Raw genomic sequence first — 24,701 nt, 5'->3', positions numbered from 1 at the left:
TTCAGGGGTTTGGGGCTGGTGGTCTGTCACCAGCTTCTAAGGGAAAATTACAGGTTGGAGCAGTGGCCATTAAGAAGCAGGAGAACATCAGAACCACTGGCCCTCGATGGGAGGAGGGGGGTCTTGTCTGTTATTGTGGGTAGTTTCAACGGGTTGGACAGCTTCAGGTGTAGATGGTGCCATATGTTGGTGTATGGGATAACTGTAAGATGTGGCTCCCATCCAGTGCCTGACCCTTTCTCCCTCCCTTGCTTCCTTTTGTCCCTCCCTCCCTTTCCTTTTTTCCTTCCTTTCCTTCCTTCAGTTACTCCTTCCTTTCACCCTCTCCCTCCTTCCTTCCTTTCAATAGTAGATGAGTTCAACTAAGGAGAGTGAGGGAAAAGGAGGGCACATCAGGCGTTAGTGTGGGAAAGGTCTGAAGTCATCACTGTGGAGAGTAGAGAGCTGCTAAGGAGAGACCATAACAGGTGGTGTTGGGCTCACGGAGGTCAGTGATTAGGAATTTATAGTGGATTGAGTATTTCCTGTAACATGACTTATTCTTTCTTCTTGAGTGAATTTTTTAAAATAATCTTAATTTTTGTGTTGTGGAATGAGGAGGTGGGGAGAGGGAAGGGGCGAAAACTTGGGAAGAAGACAGAGGGTAAAGAGAGAGTGAGCAAAAGAAGAGGCGATGAACGTAGCTGCAGACAGAGGTCGAGATGGGCCAGAGAGAAGACGGCTGGGTGGAAAGTGAGAGATAATGGTGGCGTCTGTGGAGAGTGGGGGCTCTCCATGCAAGCTGGACCACAGATGACCAATTTCTTGGGTGGAAAGGAAAGAGAAGGATGTGCAGGGTGGAAGGATTAATCTATGTGAGGGCAGCATGTTTCTTTGGGAAATGGCTGGATGCGCAAGGTGGTGGTGCCGTAGGGGGATGGAGCAGAGGCTGAACATGAGGCTGTCAGGTAAGTTGAGGCAAGTGTAAGAGAGCCCATGCAGGTTTGGGTGATTTTTAACTTTCCCTTAGGCTTTGTTCAGTTAAAAGATCATCTGGGGCATTTGGGTCAGAACGGGAGCAACATAAGGGAGTTGTGGAGCATGGCAGGGCCACAGCAGCACTGGGATTTGCTATACTGGGTCTTAGGAATTGACTCTTCTAGGTTTAATTTTGTTATAGTTACTACTTATAGATTATTGTAGAGTCAAGCCTTGCCACAAAATTTCATTGGGGTTACCACTGGGATGTCAAATGTGAAGATGTGATGATGTCCTATTCCTTAAGATGAGTTTGGAATCACTCTGTAAGAACAAACAGGCCTCATTTCTTTCTCAAACTTTAAGAGATACTGAAACATCCAGGTTCAGCTGGGGCCTGCTTGGAAGAGGGAAGCCTTGCTCACAGCTTGTGTGTCAGCACTTCAGGGCAGGGGTCCCTGGACGCTGCCTGCTCTGGGAATGCTCTGACACTGAACCCACACAGACTTTCTGCCTGGGCTCACTTGCCTCTATGCTGTCTCTGGGCTCTTCCATATGCCTCCTCCAGCAAGCTGCACCCTGTGGGGGAACAAAGTCCCCCTTATCTTGTCCTTTGGTTATCTGTCCCACTTTTCTCTTTCAGAGGGCCACTGCCAAGGCGACAAGTCAATATTCTGTAGGATGGAAGTCTTGTCTCGCTACTGCTCCATCCCAGGTTACAACAAGCTGTGCTGCAAGTCCTGTGACCTGCACAACAACCTCACCAGCGTGGAGGGCAGGACACAGCCACCGCCTGGGAAGCACAACGACATTGATGTGTTCATGCCCACCCTCCCAGTGCCCACTGTAGTCACGGAGGTGCAGCCATCACCAAGCACCCCCCTGGATGTCCCTCTCAATGCCTCCAGCACCAATGCCACAGAGGATCACCCAGAAACCAATGCTGTAGATGAACCCTACAAAATTCATGGCCTAGAAGATGAAGTCCAGCCACCCAACCTAATCCCTCGACGACCAAGCCCATATGAAAAGACCAGAAACCAAAGAATCCAAGAGCTCATTGACGAGATGCGGAAGAAAGAGATGCTCGGAAAGTTCTAATAAAATGGAAAGATAGCATCACTAGCATTTTTTCTTGCTTATAGAGATATTCCATGGGATAGCAAATCCTGTGTCATGGAGATGAAGTCAAAATTCCTGATTCCAAAAGGTTTTGAGAAAACAAAGAGGGGGAATGATGTAAGGAAGATAGGCGTGAGCATGTGGTAACTAGGTTAGCACACGTGCTTCCCAGCCCGGGAGCGACCAAATCCTGCAGTGGTGTCGGGTGTGGAGTGGAGAGGAATATAGAGGCTCTACAGCCTCTGTCAGTGAGGGCAGGGCAAGAGGGATCACTCTGAGAGAAACAAAATAGGCCCCAAGTTGCTAAGCAGTGATTGGGAATCTTCCTTTCCTTGGCGGTGATGCATGACATTCCCTAGTGATCCCCAGACACAGCCTGTGGGACTCTTAGGAGAAATGGTGATTTACTGCATAACTGACCAGTTGCCAAGATGAGTACAATGAAGTGGAGGTGATGAACTCAAATGGTCTTCCAGGGCCAGGCAGGTGACCAGGGTGAGTGTAGTGGCCCGCTGGGGACCATGGCCACCCTGACAGCCACACTCACCTGGAGCTGATTGTTGGCTCTGGCCGTTGCTGCCACTGTGAAATCTGTCTCTCTCTTCATCTCTGCTCCGCTCTCCCTGGCCTTGCCAGACGGTGTCCTTTGTCGGAAGAAGTCTAGATTTTCACATGAAAAAACTCAGTCTTTAAAGGTCAACTCAGAATATTTTAAGGAGGCCTCCGCTTGGCCTGATGCAGTCTTGCTAATTAAGAACTAAAGGCCATCTGACCTATTTGGTGCTCATGTTGTATTGCATCTGAATGTCTCCACCGAGTCTGAGCTGTGCAGCTGTCCTCTTCACCCGCGAAAGTAATGAGAATCCTATAACGGGACATAAGGATAGGTCTAAACAGGGTCCATGCCAAGAAAACAGTGGGGTGTCCTCCCAGGCCTCTCCCCTGTTCACTAGTCCTGGCCTTGCTGGCTGCCTTCCAGGCTCTGGGGGAAGAGCTCCTGCATTCTTCCCTGGCCACCTTGGCTTCAGGGCTCCCCAGAGAGCCTCTTCCCTCCCCAAGTACCGGAGAAGGATGAGGGAGGCACGTGCTCCACTGGGAAGGTTCAGTGAGCAGTTCAAGGGCCTGGAATCTCCCTATGGCCAAGCCTAAGGATTCTGGGATCCTGGGCTTTGTGGGCTTTGCTTGCTTGCTGGGAATGGGCTTTCCCTGTCCAGCCCTGCCCCACTCTCGCCTCTGTCTCTTAGAAGCTCCAGACCCCAGCAGTGACCACAAAATGTGGCCTCTGATGGGGGCATAGGGTGGGAGATGGGGAGAGCCTACATTATCTTTTGCTCCTTGAAAACTTTCATAGCTCCTGTTTTCCAGAGCATGGTGCTTTGTGAGCAAGATGCAAGTAAGAGAGAAATAGTAGGAAGGGAGTGGGGGCGGATGGGAGAAGAGTGGATCGGTTTTACCTCTCACCGCATTGGTATTTTATGAAAGTGAAGCTTAAACTTTCCAGGATGACAAGACCCAGGGGCACATTAGCTCCTTAGCTGGGCTTAGCCTGACATAATTCTTAAGCTTTTCCTGTTTAAGAAACTTCTAGAGGCTGTGTACTCTCACCAATCCTCATTCTTCGAGAATTTGTTCTTGTTTATTTCCCCATTATATGGATGAGGCTCAGGATAATAGCATAGTGCCTACCTTCTACTGAGTTTTGAGGTGCTAAATATGTTTGTCTGAGGCTGCACATGTCTGGGTGGGTCTGTGTGTATGATCCAAGGGACAAAATGACGATGTAGGAACCAGCAAGGACAGAATCTGGGCTGATGCTTCAGTCTCCACCTCGATGGCTAGCCTCCCGCCCTCCGTCACTGCATCCCACACATGCTGCGCACTGTCCCTGTGTCTCCTGGAGAACCAAACTGGAGAAAACCTTTGTGAGTATCTCGCATAGTACCCCTTCCTTAAGAAGATGTGGTTTAGGGCATGTGTGCAATCCTGCCTCTGTAATTAGGAAATGGAGCCCGAGGCTTTCCATTGTTGGTTGAACCCAGGACAGTTGGTGCTATTCACAGGCTGAAGAACTGGGCGGTTCTTACTTGGGTCTGTCCTAGGATATGGAGGAAATTCAGGACTAACACTAGGCAGACAGTGTGACTCGGTTTACCCAGCTTAGGGGCCTCTGGATGGGAACACTCCATTCCCAGATCTCAGCAGATCAGGGCTTCCTGGCTTGAGGCTGGAAGCCTTTGGGAAGAGGCCCAGCTGGGGCATTCCCTGGGCATCTGTCTTCTGCTGAAGGGAGCAAGGTGCCCTCTGGGACTGACGGCCATGACCCTCTATGCCATCCTCAATCCTTGAGCCATGTATCAAAAGAGTCCTCTAGAGCCGGATGGTCCTCAGAAGTCTCTCTGTCCAAGGAATGGCAACGTTGACCGGGCTCTGAGAAACGATGCAAGTCTCCTCTGAGCTGGGGACCACTTGGAGAACCGGCTCAGTGACAGTCTTGATCTTCGCAAGCCAGCTTCTGCATCTGAGAGGCTCCTGGCGCCCAGAGGAGGCAGACAGATGTCTTCCAGCTGAGTTTCTAACCGCATGATGAGACTCAGACCTTCCGCTGCACTAGAAAATCTGCAACAGTGTCCCTGACACACTTCTCATTAGTGGGCAGACTCGTGTTAGGTTTGTGGGACCCAGTTCTCTGATTTACTCCTTTTGGAAAACCCATGGAATTTCATGTATAAGCCTTTCGTTTGTATTTTAAGGTTTTTCTGTTTGTTTTGAGTATATAAATGGTGCTCAATAGCAACATCTTAGCAGATGAAGCACTACATTCCTCCTCCCTCCTGTATGACAGGTAGCCGCCATACTGAATCAAGGTGCTGAACTCAAATCACAAAATTCTGGCTTACCGATACAGCAATCAATACATTTTTGTTCTGTAATGTAAAATTTGACTCCTTACTTTTATAACTTATTAAAGTTAAAATGTCTGTGTTTTTGCAAATCATGCCTGCGTTTGTTGTTGTCTTGATTACACTTGTGCCCGTGCCTGGCTGGAACGTGGGTGGAATGGAAGGATGTGCTGCCTTCACAAGGCTGAGAGGTCAGGGCGCTGGGGAGCACTGAGCCATGGCTGCTGAAGGGAGAACCATGCAAAGGGCAGAAGGCACCCGGAAGAAAGGTCCCCTCTCCTAGCTCCCCATGGATCGGCTCTCCACGTCACATGACTGAGCCAAGGGCCGCAACCAAACCTTCAGTTCAGGGAAGAGATGAAGAGTCTCCAGACATCTCCTCCCTGATGACAATCCCTTCTCTCCTGTGATTAGGGTTTCCAGAAGAAATACTAGATGCACAGTTAAATTTGAATTTCAGAGAAACAACACACACACTTTTTTTTAGCATGAAAATGGGACATATTTATTCTAAGAAATTATTTTTTGTCTCTCTGAAATGCAAATTTAACTGAGAATCCTGTGTTGTTATTTGTTAAATTTGGTCACCCAACTTATACTTCGTGTTCCACTTCTAAAGAAAACTCCCTTATCTCCGGCCTTTGTTGCTATCAGCAGGTAGAGGGAGAAGCAGGGGTAGCAGGGCAGAGGAGATTTCTTCTGTCCCAATTTTTGTAAGTATTCCCATGCATTCCAAAAGAACAGGGAATTGGCGGTTGTTGGGGATATTATCTATACATGCCCATGATGTCAAATGTGTTGATTTGTTATTGAAATACTTTGTATCTTGATTTTGTTGTCTCCTTGTTCTACCAGTTTGATAGAAAGTTAGGTTTTTTTGTTTGTTTGCTTTGTTGTTGTTGTTGTTTGTTTTTCTGGAGGGAGTTTCGCTCTTGTCACCCAGGCTGGAGCGCAATAGCGCCATCTTGGCTCACTGCAACCTCCACCTCCTGAGTTCAAGCAATTCTCCTGCCTCAGCCTCCTGAGTAGCTTGGATTACAGGCACGTGCCACCACGCTCAGCTAATTTTTGTATTTTTAGTAGAGATGGGGTTTTGCCACATTGGCCAGGCTGGTCTTGAACTCCTGACCTCCGGTGATCAGCCCTCCTTGGCCTCCCAAAGGGCTGGGATTACAGGCATGAGCCACCGCACCCAGCCAGAAGGTTGTTTCAGTAGATTCCACTGATCGTGGATTTTACTATTTCTCCCATTTCAATTGCAGTTTTGTCCATTTTTACCCTTCTTTTATATTTATTTATTTATTTATTTATTTTTGAGACCGAGTCTGGCTCTGTTGCCCAGGCTGGAGTGCCTGGCACGGTCTCAGCTCACTGCAACCTCTGCCTCCTGGGTCAAGGGATTCTTGTGCCTCAGCCTCCAGTGTAGCTGGGATTACAGGCGCCCACAACGATGCCTAGCTAATTTTTGTATTTTTAGTAGAGACAGGGTTTTGCTATGTTCGTCAGGCTGGTCTTGAACTCCTGACCTCAGGTGATCCACCTGCCTTGACCTCCCAAAGTGCTGGGATTACAGGCGGGAGCCACAGCCACCTGGCCCCTTTTTCCCCTTGTTTTAAAGAACAAGCTTTTTACTATTTGAAACCACATTTAGAACATACACATTTCTAATTGTTATCTTCTTGGTGACATCATCCTTTTGTCTTAATGAATTGACTGATTTTATTCCCAGAAATAACTTGTCTTGAAAATTTCCCCCAATGTTAGTCCAGTATAGCTAAATCAGCTTTCTTTTAGTGAGAGGTTGCATGATATAACTTCTCCTTGACTTTCAAATTTTCTGTATCCTATGTGCTCTATTTGAGCTTTGTAGACATATCAGTTTTAATACAGCCCAACATTTTAATCCTTTGATTGGACCATTTAGTTCATTATCTCTAATGCCATCCCTGCGGCCAGCACCCTCTGGCTGCCTTCTGTGCTCTCCATTCCTCCTGACCGTTCTGTGTTATTTCTCCACTTCTCTCTCCTTCCTTTGGATTGGCTGCTTTTTTCCCCATTCCATTTTAACCTTCTGTTAGTTTTGAAGCCATGTACTGTTTTTATTTTACTGTGGATGAATAAAGAATAATTTATAGAAAAATGAACTAAAGAAGCAAATATACATAAAATGCATACCCAATTTTTAAAAATAGTTTTGAGGTATAATTGACATCTAATAAACTGCACATATTTGGGTATATACATTGACAAATTTTGAAACATGTATCTAAGTGGGAAACCATCATCACAATCAAGATAAAGAACTGACCAGGCATGGTGGCTCACGCCTGTAATCCCAGCACTTTGGGAGGCCGAGGCGGGTGGATCACTTGAGGCCAGGAGTTCGAGACCAGCTTGCCCAACATGGTGAAACCCCATCTCTACTAAAAATACAAAAATTAGCCATGTGTTGTGACGGGTGCCTGTAATCCTAGCTAGTCGGGAGGCTGAGGCAGGGAGAACTGCTTGAATCCAGGAGGTGCAAGTTGCAGCAGTGAGCTGAGATCACACCACTGCTCTCCAGCCTGGACAACAGAGCAAGATTCTGTCTCAAAAAAAAAAAAAAAAGAGAGAACCTATCCATCACCCCCCAAATTTCTTTCTGCTCCTTTGTAATCTTCTTCCCTTCACTGCTATCCCCAGGCAGCCACAGGTCTCTCGTTTGAGTTTCATAAAATGAAACTAACTCGTTTGAGTTTCATAAAATGAAATTAAAGTATCTACTCTCTGCTTTCAATCAGCATAATGTTTTAGATTCATACGTGTTACTGAGTACATCAATAGTTCATTCCCTTTTATTACTGAGGAGTAGTCCATTGTACAGATATATTTACTTTGTTTATTTACCAGTTGATGGACACGTCTTTTCATGCCCTTATTTGTCATGTATATGTGCATATATGGTGAGGCATCTGTGAAACCTTGCCAAATTTTTATTAGGTTTTTTAAATTTTCTTATTTAGTTTGGAGATTTCTTTACATATTATGAGTAATTTACCAAAAATATGCTTTGCAAATATTTTCTCCCAGTTCGTGGCTTGTATTTTTATTCTTTTTTTATTCTCTTAACAGTGTCTTCCTAAGAGCAGAAGTTTTTAATTTTACTAGAGTTCAGTTTATCAATTTGTTCTATTATAGACTGTGTTTCATATTGTATCCAAGAAATCTTCACCCAACCTAAGGTCACAAAGATTTTCTTCTATGTTTTGTTCTGGAAGTTTTATATTCCTAGGTTTTACATTTCTGTCTGTATTTTGAGTTAATTTTTGTATCTAAAGTGAAGTTTGGATACACGTTGCTCTTTTTGCATCTGGATATGCAAACATGGTATAGCTGTGTGTTGATAAAACTACCCTTTTGCCAAGAAATTGCTGAAGGCCATGAAGATTCCCTTGTTTTTCTAAAAGCATAATCGTTTTAGCTCTTATGTTTAGGCCAACGGTCCATTTTGATTTAATTTGTATGTATGTTGTGACATGAAGGTCTAAATTCATCTTTATCCGATTGTCATTTTGTTGCATAATTTTTTGAAAACAAACATCATTTGTTGAAAAGGCTCTTTTCCCTATAAAATTTCCTTGGTATGTTGATAAAAATCAAGTGATCACAAATGAAGAACTATTTTTAAATCACTTCTGTTCCATTGATCTACATCTTTCCTTGCATTCATGTCACAACTATCTTGATTACTGTAACTTTTAGTAAGCTTTGAAATCAGGGAGTATGAAGTCCTTCAACTTTGTTATTTTTCTAAATTGTTTGGCCTCTTTGGGGTCTTTTGCACTTCCATATAAGTATTTAAGTCATCTTGTCAATTCTGCAAGAAGGCCTACTGGAATGTGAGAAAAGTCACATTGAATTTATTAGATCAATCAGGGAACAACTGATACGTAACAATATTGTGTCTTCCAGTCTATGAACATGAAATGTCTTTCGATTTATTTAGATTTTCTTTAATGTCTCTCAGGCAGTGTTTTATAGTTTTCAACATACACGTCTTACACATTTTTGTTAAGTTTACTCCTAAGCATTTTATTCTCTTTGATGGACTAGTTTTATTAATTTCATTTTCATATTAGTCATTGCTAGTATAGTGAAGTACAGTTGCTTTCTGTGTCTTAATCCTGGGTCCTCAAATGTACTCAACGTGTTTATTAGTTCTAGTAGCTGGGTTTTTTTTTTTTTTTTTTTTTTATGGATTCCTCAGTATTTCTTTTTAAGAATTTCCTCAGTATTTCTTTTTAAATTCCTCAGTATTTCTTTTATGGATTCCTCAGTATTTTCTTTTCTTTTCCTTTTGAGACAGGGTCTCGCTCTGACAGGTCTTGCCTAGGCTGAAATGCAGTGGCATGATTACAGCTTACTGCAGCCTCAACCTCCTGGACACAAGCAGTCCTCCCTCCCTAGCCTCCCAAGTAGCTGGGACTACAGGTGCATGCCACCATGCCTGGCTATTTTGGTTTTGTTTTGTTTTTGTAGACACAGGGTTTTGTATGTTGCCCAGGTTTGTCTCAAACTCCTGGACTCAAGCGATCCATCTACCTTGGCCTCCCAAAGTGCTGGTACCACTGGCATGAACCACGTGCCCGTCCTGGTATTTTCTTCATATTTGTGAATAAATACAGTTTTTTTTTAATCTTTTTTCGATCTGGACTGCCTTCTTTTTTATTATTGGACTGGCTAGAACTTCCCTACAATGCTGACTAGAAATGGCAAGAGCACACCTGCTTGCCTTATTCCTCATTTTATGGGAAAAGCATCCAGTATTTCACCATTAAGTATGATGTTAGCTGTAAGCTTCTTACAGATACACTTCATTACATTGAGGAAGGTGCCTTCTATTCCTAATTTATTGAGAGGTTTTTTTTTTTTTTATCATGAATGGGTATTGGATTTTATCAAATATCTTTTTTTGTATCTACTGAGGTAATCACATAAATTGTCCTTTATCCTATTAATATTGTCTATTATATTAATTGATTTTCAGATGTTAAATCAACCTTGCATTCCACAGATACATCCCAGTTGGTCATGGTATATAATTCTCTTTCTCTGTTCCTAAAGTTGTTTTGCTAATATTTTGTTAAGGGCATTTGTACCTATATTCTATAGTTTTCCCATGATGTCTTTGGCTTTGGTTTCAGGGTAACACTGGCCTCATAGAATAAATTGGGAAGTGGTCCTTCCTATTCCTTCTACTGGAAGAGTTTGTGAAGAAATTATATTACTTCTGTCGTAAATGTTTGATAGACCACCAGTGAACACCTCTGACCCAAGCTTTTCTTTGTGGCCAGATTTTATATTATGAATTCAATTTTTTTTTGCTTATTATAAGTCTATTAAGATTTTATATTTCTTCTTCTTGAATTACTTTTGGTAGTTTGTGTCTTTCTAGAAATTTCCATTGCATCTGAGTTGTCTAATTTGTTGCCATACAGTTTTTCCTGGTATTCCCTTATAATCCTTTCAACTGTTGTAGGGTCAGTAATGACATCCCCATATTCACTCATTATTTATGCATTTGTGTTTTTTACCTTTTTTCTTACTTTAGCTAAAGGTTTTTCAATCTTGTTGGTCTTTTCCAAGAAGCAACTTTTTGTTTCACTGATTTTTCTCTCCTGCTTTTTGATTTTCTACTGCACTGATTTTCATTTGCATCCTTAATATATTCTTCTTGCTTTGGGTTAGTTTGCTCTTCTACTCGTGGATTATTTAAAAATTGTTTTTAATTTTCAAAATACTTGGGTATGTCCCAATTTTATTTCTTTCTTTCTTCTTCTTTTTTTTTTTTTTTTTTTTTTTGTTATTGTTGTTGAGACAGAGTCTCACTCTGTTGCCCAGGCCGGAGTGCAGTAGTGCAATCTCGGCTCATTGCAACCTCTGCCTCCCAGGTTCAAGTGATCCTCCTGCCTCAGCTTCCTGAGTAGCTGGGATTACAGGCATGCGCCACCACACTTGGCTAATTTTTTGTATTTTTAGTAGAGATGGGGTTGCCAGGCTGGTCTCGAACGCCTGACAAGTGATTTGCCCACCTTAGCCTCCCAAAGTGCTGGGATTACAGGCATGAGCCATTGTGCCCAGGCCCATTTTATTCCTGTTTTTGTTTTAATATCATTGTGGCCAGAAAAGCATACTTTGTGTTATTTCAATCCTTTTAAATGATTGAGACTTTGTAAGTGGCCTGGTATATGGCTCGTATGTGTTTGAAAACAGTGCATATCCTGCTGTTGTTGGCTAAAGTGTTCTGGGGGTGTCAGGTCAAGTTGGTTCATATGATTGTTTAAGTTTTCTAGTGGCTATGGCTCACCTCTCTGAATTCCAATCCCCTCCCTGATGTTGGCTGAGAATTTCCAACTCACCTTTCAGCTATTTGATGCTTTCAAGAGTTGTTTTTTTTTTTTTTTTTTTTTTCTTGCTCAGCCTTTTGCCTTTTTTAGCTGTTTTCAGCAGGATGTTTGGCCTGAATTATCAAATCAGTAATTTCTGGAACCTATATTTCAACTTTTAATATAAAATTGTCTATTTCTAACAATTGGAATTAAACTAAGTGCCATTTCCAATAATGTGTGACAAACCTGTAACACAAAGTTTTAGTGGTGAAAGAGAATAGGCATTTAAATTCCTAGCAAAGTTCCCAAATGTGGCAGTTTCTTCTTTATTTCTAAAGCAATTTAAACTACAGTGTTTCTAATGTATATCACCATAATTCTGTATATATAGGGCTTTTGATTTTCAGGCAAAAAAACATTACTGGATAGACAAGGGTCATCAAATAAATATTATAAAGATGTCAAAGTTCAATTAACCTGGTTAATATATTAAAAGTTGTCATAACCTCAAGGAGAGATTGACAAAACCTCCATCCTAGGGAAAAAGTTTAACATGTCTCTCAGTAATTGATAGCTCAGCAGAAAAAATAATAATACATAGATAATTTGAGTAATACAACAAACAAGTTTGATCTAAGGAAAACACATATATCTCTGAGCCTCCAACAACTGAACAACTCCCATTCTTTTCAAACACATATGAAATATTTATGACAAATTACAACATATTGGGCAATTAAAGAAGAATAATGAAATGATTGTAACTTAACTACATGTAATGATATTAGAAATCAATATTTAAACATTTAGCTAAAAATATATATTTGAAATTTAAAAATCATACCTCTAAATAATCATAGGTCAAAAAAATTGAAAATTAGAAAATTCTGGTCACCAAGATGGCAGAATAGAAGGTAACCTGCTCAAATTCCCCACAACAACAAGAATTCTGCACCTATCCACAATCCAAAGTCTCTCTGCCTCAGGATTCAGATAGGAGTTTGTGAAATCTTGGTGGAGCCCAAGATCTTGGAGGATTATTTTGAGAGTGACGACTAACACCAGTTGGCTGTTCCACCAATCTTGTTCCTGGGTTCCAGCCCAGAAATGGCCCAGTCCCCCAAGGGGCTTTGGCTACCACACTGTTTGACTTTGAACCTGCAACCAAAACCATCTGTTAAAGGATCCAGAAGGAATTGTGTACACTAGTGCCTTGGTGGAAAGGCATCTACCTGCTCATATCCATCTTAGAAGTAAACCTCAAAGTTGCCTTGTGGCTCAGCTCCAGTCCTCACCATTCCCATGTAGGTCCTAGCTCTGAGCTGCTCACACAAGGACCCAGAGGGAGACTCACTCATACCTCAATCCCAGGAGTCTGAGCTTCCCTGACCTGACAGGCTTGCCAACCTTATCCCACAACAGATCCTGAGGGGAACCAGTCTCAGCTCCAGCCCCTCCCACTGCAATCAGAGAACTATTCCATCTGTACTGAGATCTGCTGAGAGATGCTTACCTATCTGGGTCAACATAAGGGGCTCTCCAGCCTCTGTCCCACAGCAGATTCCAAGGGGACCCAGTCTCAACTCCAGCTCCTCTTGTTGCAGTAAGGAACCCATTCCACCTATGCAACGACCTGCTAGGAGGCACACCCATCTGAGCCTACAGTACAGTCTTCTAGACTCAGGTCCCTGGCTAGCATTCCCACACAGTCCCAGTACATCCGTTCCTTGGGTCTGCCCCAGGTCCACCTGGGACACAAAACTTCATTAACCTCAAAGTCCTCATGAGACTCACAGCAAGTCCAGGCGTAGAGCATCCTCCAGTGCTGAGATGGCTACAGTGGTCACAGGCTCAGGGAACTCAATAGTCAGTGGGCTCAGAATCCCTGGAAGGCCCTCTGCAGAAAGGCAGGCACAAATGAGGCCAGACTGTGAAGACTAAAATAAATATTTAGTCCCTAAATGCAAGACATTGTTGCACATCCACAAGCTCAAAAACATTCAAGGAAATATGACCTAACCAGAGAAAACAAGGTGCCAGAGGCAGACCCTAAAGTGATGAAGATGTATAATGTCTCAGATAAAGAATTCCAGGCTGGGCGCAGTGGCTCACACCTGTAATCCCAGCACTTTGGGAGGCTGAGGTGGGCGGATCACAAGGTCAGGAGATCGAGACCATCCTGGCCAACATGGTGAAATCCCATCTCTACTAAAAATACAAAAATTGGCCGGGCGTGATGGCACACACCTGTAGTCCCAGCTACTCGGGAGGCTGAGGCAGGAGCATCACTTGAACCCAGGAGGCAGGGGCTGCAGTGAGCCAAGATAGCCCATGCCCTCCAGCCTAGGTGACAGAGGCGAGACTCTGTCTCAAAAACAAAACAAAACAAAAAAAGAATTCCAAATAGCTGTTCTAAATAGCTCAACAAACTTCATGAAAACACATAGGATTAATTCAGAAATGTACCAGAAAATGTAACAGAAAGATTAAAACAAATTTTTTTTAATGCGAAATCGGTCAGGCGTGGTGGCTCACGCCTGAAATCCCAGCACTTTGGAAGGCTGAGGCTGGTGGATCACTTGAGGTCAGGAGTTTGAGACCAGCCTGGATAACATGGTGAAACCCTGTATCTACTAAATATACAAAAATTAGCTGGTCATGGTGGCACATGCCTATAATGCCAGCTATTCAGGTGGCAGAGGCAGGAGAATTGCTTCAACCCAGAAGGCAGAGGTTGCAGTGAACCAAGATTGCGCCATTGGACTCCAGCCTGGGCAACAGAGCAAGACACTGTCTCAAAAAAAAAAAAAAAAAAAAAAAGTGAAATCCTGGAGTTGAAAAATACTATGAAAATTTCAATAGCGAACATCAACAGCAGAATTAATCAAACATAGGAAAGAATCAGTGAGCTCAAAGATAGACTATTTGAAAATACATAGGAGAGAGAAAGAAAACATAATGAAAAGGAATAAAGCAAGCTTAGGGGATCTATAAGGCAACATCAAACCAGCAAATATTCAGATTATTGGACTTAAAGAGGGAACTGAGGAAGAAAAATAGGTAGAAAGCTGATTTAAAGAAATAATAATAGAAAACTTCCCAAACCTGGAGAAATATATAAATATTCAAGTACATGAAGACCAAAGGTCAGCAATCAGATTCAACCCAAATAAGAATACTCCAAGACATATAATCAGACTCTCAAAGGTCCAACATAGAGAGGGGATTCTAAAAGTAGCTAGAGAAAAGAAGCAAATAACATATAAGAGAGATCAAATATTCCTGGTAGAAGACTTCTCAGTAGAAACTTTACAGGCCAGGATGGAGTAGGAAGATGTATTTCCTCTGAAGAGGGAAAAAAAATCTGCCAAACAAGAATACCATACCCAGAAAAGCTATCTTTCAGAAATGAAGGAGGAATAAAGACTTTCCCAGACAAACAAAAGCTGGGGCAATTGATTGCTACTAGATTGGACCTATAAAAAAATGCTAAAGGGATTCTTCAAACCAAAAGAAAAGGACACTAATATGATTGTTATACTAATGTAATAATCGTGATATGTAAACTACTTATATATTTACTAAGAAGACTAAAAGACAAAACTATTTAAAATAATAACTACAATTTGTTAAAAGATAGGCAACATAAAATGCAAATTGTGACATCAAAACTTCAAAATGGGGGAAAAGAGTTAATGTGTACAGGGTTTTTCTTTCTTTCCTTTTTGTATGATCAGAGATAGGTTGGTTTAAAATAACTATTTAAAATAATTTGTTATATCTATAGGATGTTTTAAGCCACACAGGGGAAAAACTGAAATCCTTCCCACTAAGATATGGAATAAGACAAGGATGCCCACTTTCACCATTTGTATTGAATATAGTACTGGAAATTATAGCCAGAGCAATTAGGCAAGAGAAAGAAATACAGGGCATCCAAATTAGAAAGGAAGGAGTCAAATTACTTGTTTGCAGATGACGTGATTTTATATGTAAAAAAACCTGAAGACTCCACCAAAAAACTTTAGAACTTACGTAAGAACTTACAGTAAAGTTGCAGGGTACAAAATCAACATGCAAACATCAGTAGTGTTTATCTATGCTATAGCAATCAATCTGAAAAAAAAAAAAATCAAGAAAGCAGTCCCACTTACAATGGCTACAGAAACTAAAATATCTAGGAATAAATTTAACCAAACAAGTGACAGATCTCTACAAGAAAAACTATAAAACACTGATGAAAGAAACTGAGGAGGACACACAAAAAAATGGAAAGATATTTCATGCTCATAGATTGGAAGAATTAACATTGTTAAAATGTCTATACTACCCAAAGCAACCGCAGATGTAATCCTTATCAAAATACCAAGTACATTCTCCACAGAAACAGAAAAAGCAATTCTAAAATTTATATGGAACCACAAAAGATCCTAAATAGCTAAGACAATCCTGAGCAAGAATAACAAAGAATCACAGTAGCTGATTTCAAATTATACTACAAAGCAATAGTAAACAAAACAGCATGGTACTGGCATGGTACTGACATAAAAACAGATATACAGACCAGTGGAATAGAATAGAGAACCCAGAAATAAATTCACATGCCTACAGCCAACTGCTTCTCAATAAAGAAGCCAAGAACACACACTGTGGAAAGGACAGTCTCCTTAATAAATGGTGCTGGGAAAACCAGATATCCACACATAGAAGAATAAAACTAGATCCTCGTATTTCACCATATACAAAAATCAACTCAAAATGGATTAAAGATTTAAACATAAGGCCTAAAACTATGAAACAACTAAAATAAAACACTGAGAAAGCATTATAGGACATTGGTCTGGGCAAAGATTTTTTGGGTAAGACTTCAAAATCATAGGCAACTGGTTGGGCATGGTGGCTCACGCCTGGAATCCCAGCATTTTGGGAGGCCAAGGCAGGTGGATCATTTGAGGTCAGGTTTTGAGACCGGCCAGGCTAACATGGTGAAACCCTCTCTCTACTAAAAATACAAAAATTAGCCAGACGTTGTGGTGGGTGCCTGTAATCCTAGCTACTGGCAGGTTGAGGAAAGAGAGTCACTTGAAGGAGGGAGAGGTGGCAGTGAGCCAAGATTGCCCCACTGCACTCCAGCCTGGGTGACAGAGTGAGACTCTGTCTCAAAAACTAAATACATAAGAAATAAAAAATAAATATAGGCAACCAAAACAAAAATGGGATTACATCAATCTAAAAAACTTCTGCACAGCAAAGGAAATAATTAATAAAGTGAAGAGACTTACAGAATGGGAGAAAATATTTGCAAACTATCCATCAGACAAAGGATTAATAACAACAATAATAAAAAAATTCAAACAACTCAATAGAGAAAAAAGAAACAAATAATCTGATTTAATCATGGAAAAATACCACCACAAAGAAGAAGAGGGACAAATTAAATTAAATTAAATTTTAAAAATGGACGAAAGACCTGAATAGAAATTTCTCAAAAGAAGACATACAAATGGCCAACAGGTATTTGAAAAAATGTTCAACATCACTAATCATCAGGGAAATGCAAATCAAAAGCACATGAAATATCATCTCATTCCAGTTAGAATAATCATTATCAGGAAGACAGAAAAAAATTTCTATTGAAGATGCAGAAAGAGGGAAATGCTCGTATACTGTTGGTAGGAATGTAAAGTAGTACAGCCACTATGGAAAACGGTATGGAGGTTCCTCAAAAAACTAAAAATAGAACTACCACATGATCCAGCAATCCCACTGCTGATATGTATCCAAAAGAAAGGAAATCTCTATAGGGAAGAGATATCAGCATGCCCATGTTTATTGCAACACTATTCATAATAGCCAAGATATGGAATCAACCTAACCTAATGGATGAACAGCTAAAGAAAATGTGGTACATATACACAATGGGATATTATTCAGTCATAAAAAAGAACAAAATTTTATCATTTCCAGCAACATGTATGGAACTGGAGGTCATTATCTTAAGTAAAATAAGCCAGGCACAGAAAGACAAATATCACATTCTCACTCATATGTGGGAACTAAAAAAGTGGATCTCATGGAAGTATAGATTAGAATGGTGGTTATCAGATGCTGGGAAGGGAAGTGAGTAGGAGAAGATGAAGAGAAGCTGGTTAAGGGCACAAAACTACAGTTAAATAGAAGGAATAAATTCTAGTATTCAAATAGTACAGCAGGAAAATTATTGTTAACAATAATGTGTTGTACGTTTCAAAATAGGAAGAGAAGAATTGTAATCTTTCCAACACAAAGAAAAGTGTTTGAGGTGATGGATATCCTAATTTCCCTGATTTGATCATTGCACATTATATACAGTATCAAAATACCACATGTAGCCCCAAAATATGTACAATTATTACATACCAATTAAAAATTGTGAAATAAAAATAAATAGAAGTGTATTAAAGAAAAATGAAATGGAAAACAACAAAAACCCTGCCCAATTTTTCCCAAACTTTTGTTATATGCAGGTGTAAAATGATATTTCAACAAATATAAGCAAAGCAAGTAAAACATAGGAAAAATTAAAGAGTTTCACACTGACGTGATATCACATTGATCATTGAAAGTGTGCTCACAAGTAATTAGGGAAATGTTGTTATATTCATACTTCATCTTTCTGTAATTGTAATGAAATAAAATTTGAGAGAAATTATATTCATCATATTAAATGCCTATATGCACACCCTGAACAAATAAGCATATCACTAAAGTTTTTAATGTGACCAAAACAAAATAGAAAATACTCCTAACTAAATATCATATAGCAAAACTTGTGATTCAATCTGAGAAAGCTGACTGAAAAAATAAAATGGTATGAAATTTAGTCAGGGAAGTGCTTAGAAGTACTTATAGTCTTGATACAAAAATTAGATAAAAAGTTTGAAAATTAATTAATGAGCTATATAATATAACAAAACCAAAGAAATTAGAAGGAAATAAAAAGCTAAGTTCATTAAGCATGTAATGTAATTATTTAAAAAAACTTATAAAGAAAGGATTAACAAAGCCAAAAGTTGACTTAGTATTTACAAACTTCTGGTAATTTTGATGAAGAATAAAAGACAGATGCATACACAAAAACTTTAGAAATAAGGAACAGAATTTAACTATTGAAGAAGTAGAAATTAGAAGGTTAATGAAAAAATAATATAAACAAATTCATGGAATAGAAGTTAGAAGGTTAATGAAAAAAAATAATATAAACAAGTTCATGCCAAAAAATGGAAAATGAACAAATTCTTAGAAAAATAAAATTTACACAAGAAGAAATAGAAAATCTGATACCATTGTAATCATAAAAAGAATCAAATTTGAAATTTAAAATATTTCCACAAAGAAAATACCAGGCTCAGAATGTGAGTAGACAAATGTTACCATTCATGAAGTAGATAATTCTGTTATACAAACTCTTCTAGATAATAATGGGGAAAGGAAGCACTTCTCAGTTTATTCCATGATGTCATAACTCTAATGGCAAAATTAGATAAGGACCAGAAGGGAAAACACAAAAAAATTGCATGGATGCAAAATTCCTAACCCCAATATCAGTAGACTATATCCATTTGTGGATAAAAAGGTGAAGTGCTGCACTAAGTTAGGTTTATTCCCAGAAATCAAGGAAGGTTTAATTTTGAACCTATTGGTTTCCATACAAGATGGTGAAATAGCATGAGTTTCTTTCTCCCCATAACAACTCTGGTGAACCTCCCAAATGAGGTGGGATTATTGATATGATGAATCAACATAAATACTATGAGAATGCCTGAGAAAGCAGATTTGAACTGGTGCAAGTTGGCCCATGGCAAAATATTTTGGGGTGTGTGTGTATGTGTGTGTGTGTGTGTGTGTGTGTGTGTGTGTGTGTGTGTGTTGTGTCTTTTTGTTTTGTTTTTTACAAAGCTCAGGTCTGGAGCAGCCAGACACTGCAATGAGAAGATGGCGTTGGAGAAGTTTATGGCTTATACATTTCCTCCTCCCACACATTGCTTTGGGATGATCTCTGTCTGCCACATTTACCCAGACATTATCAGCAAAAGCCCAAGCTAGATGATGTCAGCTGTGTCTAACAGCAGAGCATTTAAGCCATTTACAAGGAGAAGTTGATGGAAAGGAGTGCAGACTGATCAGATATCCCCCTTGACCACTTCCAAACCCTCAGCTAAGGAGAGAGACTTCCAGCTCCAGCTTAGAAACATGTAGAGAGCTTGGAAGTCATCACTCACATCCTCACAACAAGCAAAAAGGTAAACAAACGGAAAACCAGTGATTCCTCCTAGATCGATCAGATAGTTGAGGTCACAGGACACATTGCCACCCTGAAAACTGGAGAAGTAGGTGGATACAGAGAATCACAGGCAAGATCAGCTTACCAAGAGCAGAAGCTTCTGGAGCCAGTAACTGGTAGGAACACTTACACGATGACTGACACATTGTGGGAGGCAGATCATGGACTGGCTTAAGAGTAAGACTGGGGCCACAGTTTTATGGGGTTTACCTCCAGGAACCCCACCAGGTTCTCGCAGTGAAATCAAAGAAAAATCCCTTTGTGCTTCTGGCAGGGGTAGGAGAAAAGTAACCATTTGAAATATGCCTGGGGAAAGTTACCATTTTGAAATATGCCCAGAGTGTTCTCTGAAACAAAGGCTTGCCCTCAAGGGCAATATTTTACTAGAAACTTTTCTGACCTGGGAGAAAGGCAATTAGACAACTCCACCCTGTCACCTAGGAATGGAAAAAAAGCTAAGAAATGCCTCTGAAGATCACAGCCCAGGGACCGAAACCCATGAAAAACCTGAGATTTAATCATAAGATGATAGATTATTATATACCTCCTCTCCTCAACACTGTACTATTATATCAATAGGACTCCAGAAGAATGACAGTGGATTGCAACTAAGAGAGGTGCAGGACTCCCTTTAAGAAGTAATTCTTCTTAAGCATACTCTACTTAAGAAGGAATTCTTCTCAACATACTCTACTTAAGAAGGAATACTTCTTAAACATACTCTACTTAAGAAGCAATTCTTCTTAAACATACTCCACTTAAGAAGGAATTCTTAGGGATCCCAAAGACAACAGGGAAGCAATAAATCAAACAAAACAAAATACACACACACACACACACACACACACACACACACGGAAACAAGAGGGAACTGATGCCTATGGCACCTGTAGCTACAGCAGACATTGAGCACAGCCTAGCTCCTAGAGATTCACACGAAAGCTCGCAGTAAAAGTCTGATTACCTCAGTTCCTATTACCAGATACAGCATGCTCAGCTTTCAACAAAAAATTACACAACATGCTAAAAGGCAAGAAAAAAATACAGTCTGAAGAGATAAAGCAAGCATCTGAATCAGACTCAGATATGACACAGATTTTGGAGTTATCAGATGGAGAAGTTAAAATAACAATAATATATTAAGGGCTGTAATCAAATACATAGACAACATGCAAGAATTGATGGGTAATATAAAAAGAGAAATGGAAGCTCTAAAAAAGAAAAGAAAATCCTGGAAATGAAAAATGCTAACAAAGAAGAATGCCTTTGGTGGGCTCATCAGTAGACTAGACAGAGCCAAAGAAAGAATCCGTGAGCCTGAAGATAGGTCTGTAGGAACTGGAATGCAAAGGTGAAAAAGGATGGGAAAAAAGGAACAGCACCTTCTCATGTGCTCTTCTGTCTGCCTGCAACAAGTCCTGTTTCTCAACTGCCCCAAGGTCTCCGCCTGATGCTACTTACTCACAAAAGCACACTCTGACCTCACACCATGCTCTGGGGTAGATACATCTCTATTGAACGCTCTTATCATAGTCTGTAGTTTTCCTTAATAGCATTTATCAAAATTGTAATTTAAGGATTATTTCTGCATATGTACACTACCACCCATGATTGAGAAACTGTTACTAGACTAGCCTATCCAAGAGAAAGAAACCCTACATCTAGAAAAAAATATTTTTTTTCCAGATAATGGACAACGTGCAATACAGAACTCTAGTCCCCAAGTGAAGGGAAACAAAAGTGAGCCCTCAATACTCCTGACTTTCTATCTGAAGGCACTTTCAGACCAGTGACATTAGTCATTTGAAGAGTTGAGGACACAGCAAGCGATGTCAATAGTCAAATAACATGGCAAATGATTTTAAGTGGTTTTCCTTGGCTCTTGATGCGTCAATGATGTTAGTGATACTGCTCAGTTCTTGTTGATTTGATGAGTTAATATCATTTGAAATCACTTAGTAATTGGCCTCTACAAATAGATTGTGTGGAACCAACTACAAGCAAGAATATTTTCAAAGAAAATACTAATTTGGTAAACCCGAAGTGAAATCTGTAAAAATGTGTTCCAACTGCTGGTAGTAAAAATATGTAAAAAACTTTTTTTTTTTTGAGACACAGTCTTGTCGCCCAGGCCGGAGTGCAGTGGCATGATCTCGGCTCACTGCAACATCCGCCTCCTGGGTTTCAGGGATTCTCATGCCTCAGCCACCTGAGTAGCTGGGATTACAGGCACATGCCACCATGCCCAACTAATTTTTGTATTTTTAGTAGAGACGGGGTTTTGCCATGTTGGCCAGGCTGGTCTTGAACTCCTGACCTCAAGTGATCCACCCGCCTTGGCCTCCCAAAGTGCTGGGATTACAGGCATGAGCCACTGTGCCTGGCCTAAAGAACTTTTTCCAAGGCTTGGTTAGACAAGTTTACAAAGCTTGCAAAAGTTTAAGGTGTTTAAAACCTGCAGTTATTCATCAGCAGGTAGTATGCAGGAAATAAGTCTGTCTTATTGAACAAGTAATGTCAAAAGTGAACTTCATTTGCTCTTATGGACTTAACTATTGTTAGCTCTGTGACTTTTTTTTTTCCAGAAATAGAAGTCAAATATTCTGACTAGCTCTGCCACACAGCAGTTCAATGACTTAGCAGTAATAAAGTTTGCAATTTTTTAAGCTCAGGGCTGAGGGTGAAATTTTTCTGAATGAGAAGAACTTTGTTCAAACACTATTATTAAACATGGGATGCCTTTAGAAACTAGCTTTTGCTGCAAACTTGATGTTTCTTAATGAATTCCACCTGAAATTTCAAGGGAAATCAGAGCTTATATGCAAAGCTTACTCTGCTGCAAAGTCACTTCAATGACAACTAATATTTGAATCACAAGTACTGTGAAATGCTTTATATATTTGACATGCTGTCCAAGTTTAAAATAAGAAGTGATATCTCCTTTCTCACAAATATTTTCCACACATATGGATTCTGAGCACAAACTCCAATTCCAGCAGCATTTTTTAGATCATAATGCAAATGCAAAAGAAATATACATATTTCAAAATTCACTTAACAGTACAACTGAGGAGGATCCACCCAACTCTTCTGATTAATCTGCAATGTAACAGTGTGCCGAAAGGCAAACATCCAAAGAATCTAACGAAATTCTATAAATGACTTCTAAGCACTAGATATGCCCAATTGAAATAATATGCTTATGGACAGATATCAGCATCCGACAATGCTATCAGTGTGAAAGAACATTTCCAAAGATGAACCACATAAAATTTTATTACAGATTGGCATTAACAGATAAGCATTTGCAATAGGTTGTTTACAACAAACTCAACTGAGATAGAATTCACATACCATGTAATCCACCCATATAAAGTGTACAATCCAAAACCTTGTAGTATATTCGGAGTTGCGCAATAATTAGAATGATTTTAGAAAATTTTCATTATTCCAAAAAGCAACTCCACATCCATTATCAGTCACCCCACATTTTCTCCAACCCTCTAAAGCCCTTGGAGATCAATCATCTACTTTCTATCTCTACGGATTTGCTGATTCGGAAAAACCACATATAAATGGAACCATCCGATATGTGGTCCTTTGTTACTGGCTTCCTTCACTCAGCACGTTTTCAAGGTTGATCCATGTTGTCGAATTTATCAGTGTTTTCTTTTTATTGACAAACAACGTTTCATTATACAAATGTGCCACATTTTGCCTACTTATTCATTGGTTGATGGACATTGGGTTGTCTCCACTTTCTATTACCAATAATGCTGCTATGAACATTCATGTACATATATCAATGTTTGTTTTCATTTCTCTTGGGTATAAATTTAGGAGTGGAATTGCTAAGTCACATGGTAACTATATTTAATCTTCGAAGTAAATTCCAGTCTGTTTTCCAAAGAGGCTGCACCATTTTATACTCCCACCAGCAGTGTGTGAAGGTTCCAATTTTTCCACACCCTTGTCAACTTTTTATTAATTTTCATTAAACACTATAATGAGCTTCATCATTGGAGGGTGTTTTCCAAGGAGTTCTCTACATTTGATCTTTGCTGAGAAGTGACTTCTTAATTTTAGCAAATCCTGTTCTCTTGATGAGACTACTTCCAAAACCATCAAGCCCTGGATCCTTTTTGCTTGATGGTCTTTCCTATAGTTTTTAATCTCTCGTCATGTTACTATAATCAAGAAGCCAGATGGCACCTGCAACACTCAGCCAGGAAATCTCTCTAGTGAGATCATATTAGGCACATGTTTTACTTTCAGTCTGCCACTACAGAAGTTCTTCCTTCCTCCAGTTTTCCAATAACATTTACCTCACTTTTCTAGAAGTCCTCATCTACAGCCTTGTCAGACCATGATGCTGCTATCGCTTCTTCAAAGCACTTTAGTTTTTTACCAGCACATGCCTACTTAACACCTACTGCCAAGTTCCAAAACCACTCCCATATTTTGGGTTTTCATTATGGCAGCTGCCCACCTCCAAGTACCAAGTTCTGTATCAGTTATCTGTTGATGCATAACAAATTACCCCAAAACCTACCAGTTAAAACATTTACTAACCCAGAGTTTCTGGGGGTTAAGAAGCCAGAAGTGACTGGTTTAGCTAGGTCTTTCTGACTCAGTGTCTCACATGAGGTTATGGGCAAGTAGTTGGCTGTGGCTGCAGTCCTATTTGAAGGCTCAGGCAAGGGAGGATCCACTTCTAAGCTCGCTCACATGGTTGCTAGAAGGCCAGTTTGTTGCTGGCTGTTGGCCATGGGCTTCGTTACTTACTATGTGGAACTCTCCATAGGCTAAGTGTCCTCACGATAAGGCAACTGGCTTCCCAAAGGACAAGTGATTCCAGAGAGCGCATGCCTGTGCAGAAGCCATAGCCTTTTCATAACCAAATATTTTAAGTGACATCACATCACTTCTATCATATTCTATTTATTAGAAGTGAGTCAAATTACTATTTTCCTACTGAAAAATTTGACATTTCATCAATTTCTGGAATGGCCACACTTTCTGAAACATTGT

The 24,701-nt window shown here is 40.2% G+C and overlaps 1 protein-coding gene across 2 annotated transcripts in view; it reads left to right on the top strand.

Annotated features, from left to right (window-relative positions):
• Positions 1 to 5,074, top strand: part of ADAMTS2 (ADAM metallopeptidase with thrombospondin type 1 motif 2) — a 235,399-nt gene extending 230,325 nt beyond the window's left edge. For both annotated transcript variants that reach the window (XM_045394647.3, XM_073994972.1), the window contains one exon: positions 1,601 to 5,074. In XM_045394647.3, the coding sequence (XP_045250582.2) occupies positions 1,601 to 2,058 (458 nt within the window). In that variant the 3' untranslated portion in view covers positions 2,059 to 5,074. The remainder of the gene's footprint in view (positions 1 to 1,600) is intronic.
• Positions 5,075 to 24,701: the final 19,627 nt, after the last annotated feature.

Source organism: Macaca fascicularis, chromosome 6, assembly GCF_037993035.2.
Source record: "Macaca fascicularis isolate 582-1 chromosome 6, T2T-MFA8v1.1".
Lineage (NCBI taxonomy): Eukaryota > Metazoa > Chordata > Mammalia > Primates > Cercopithecidae > Macaca > Macaca fascicularis.
This window is presented reverse-complemented; position numbering and strand designations above follow the sequence as displayed.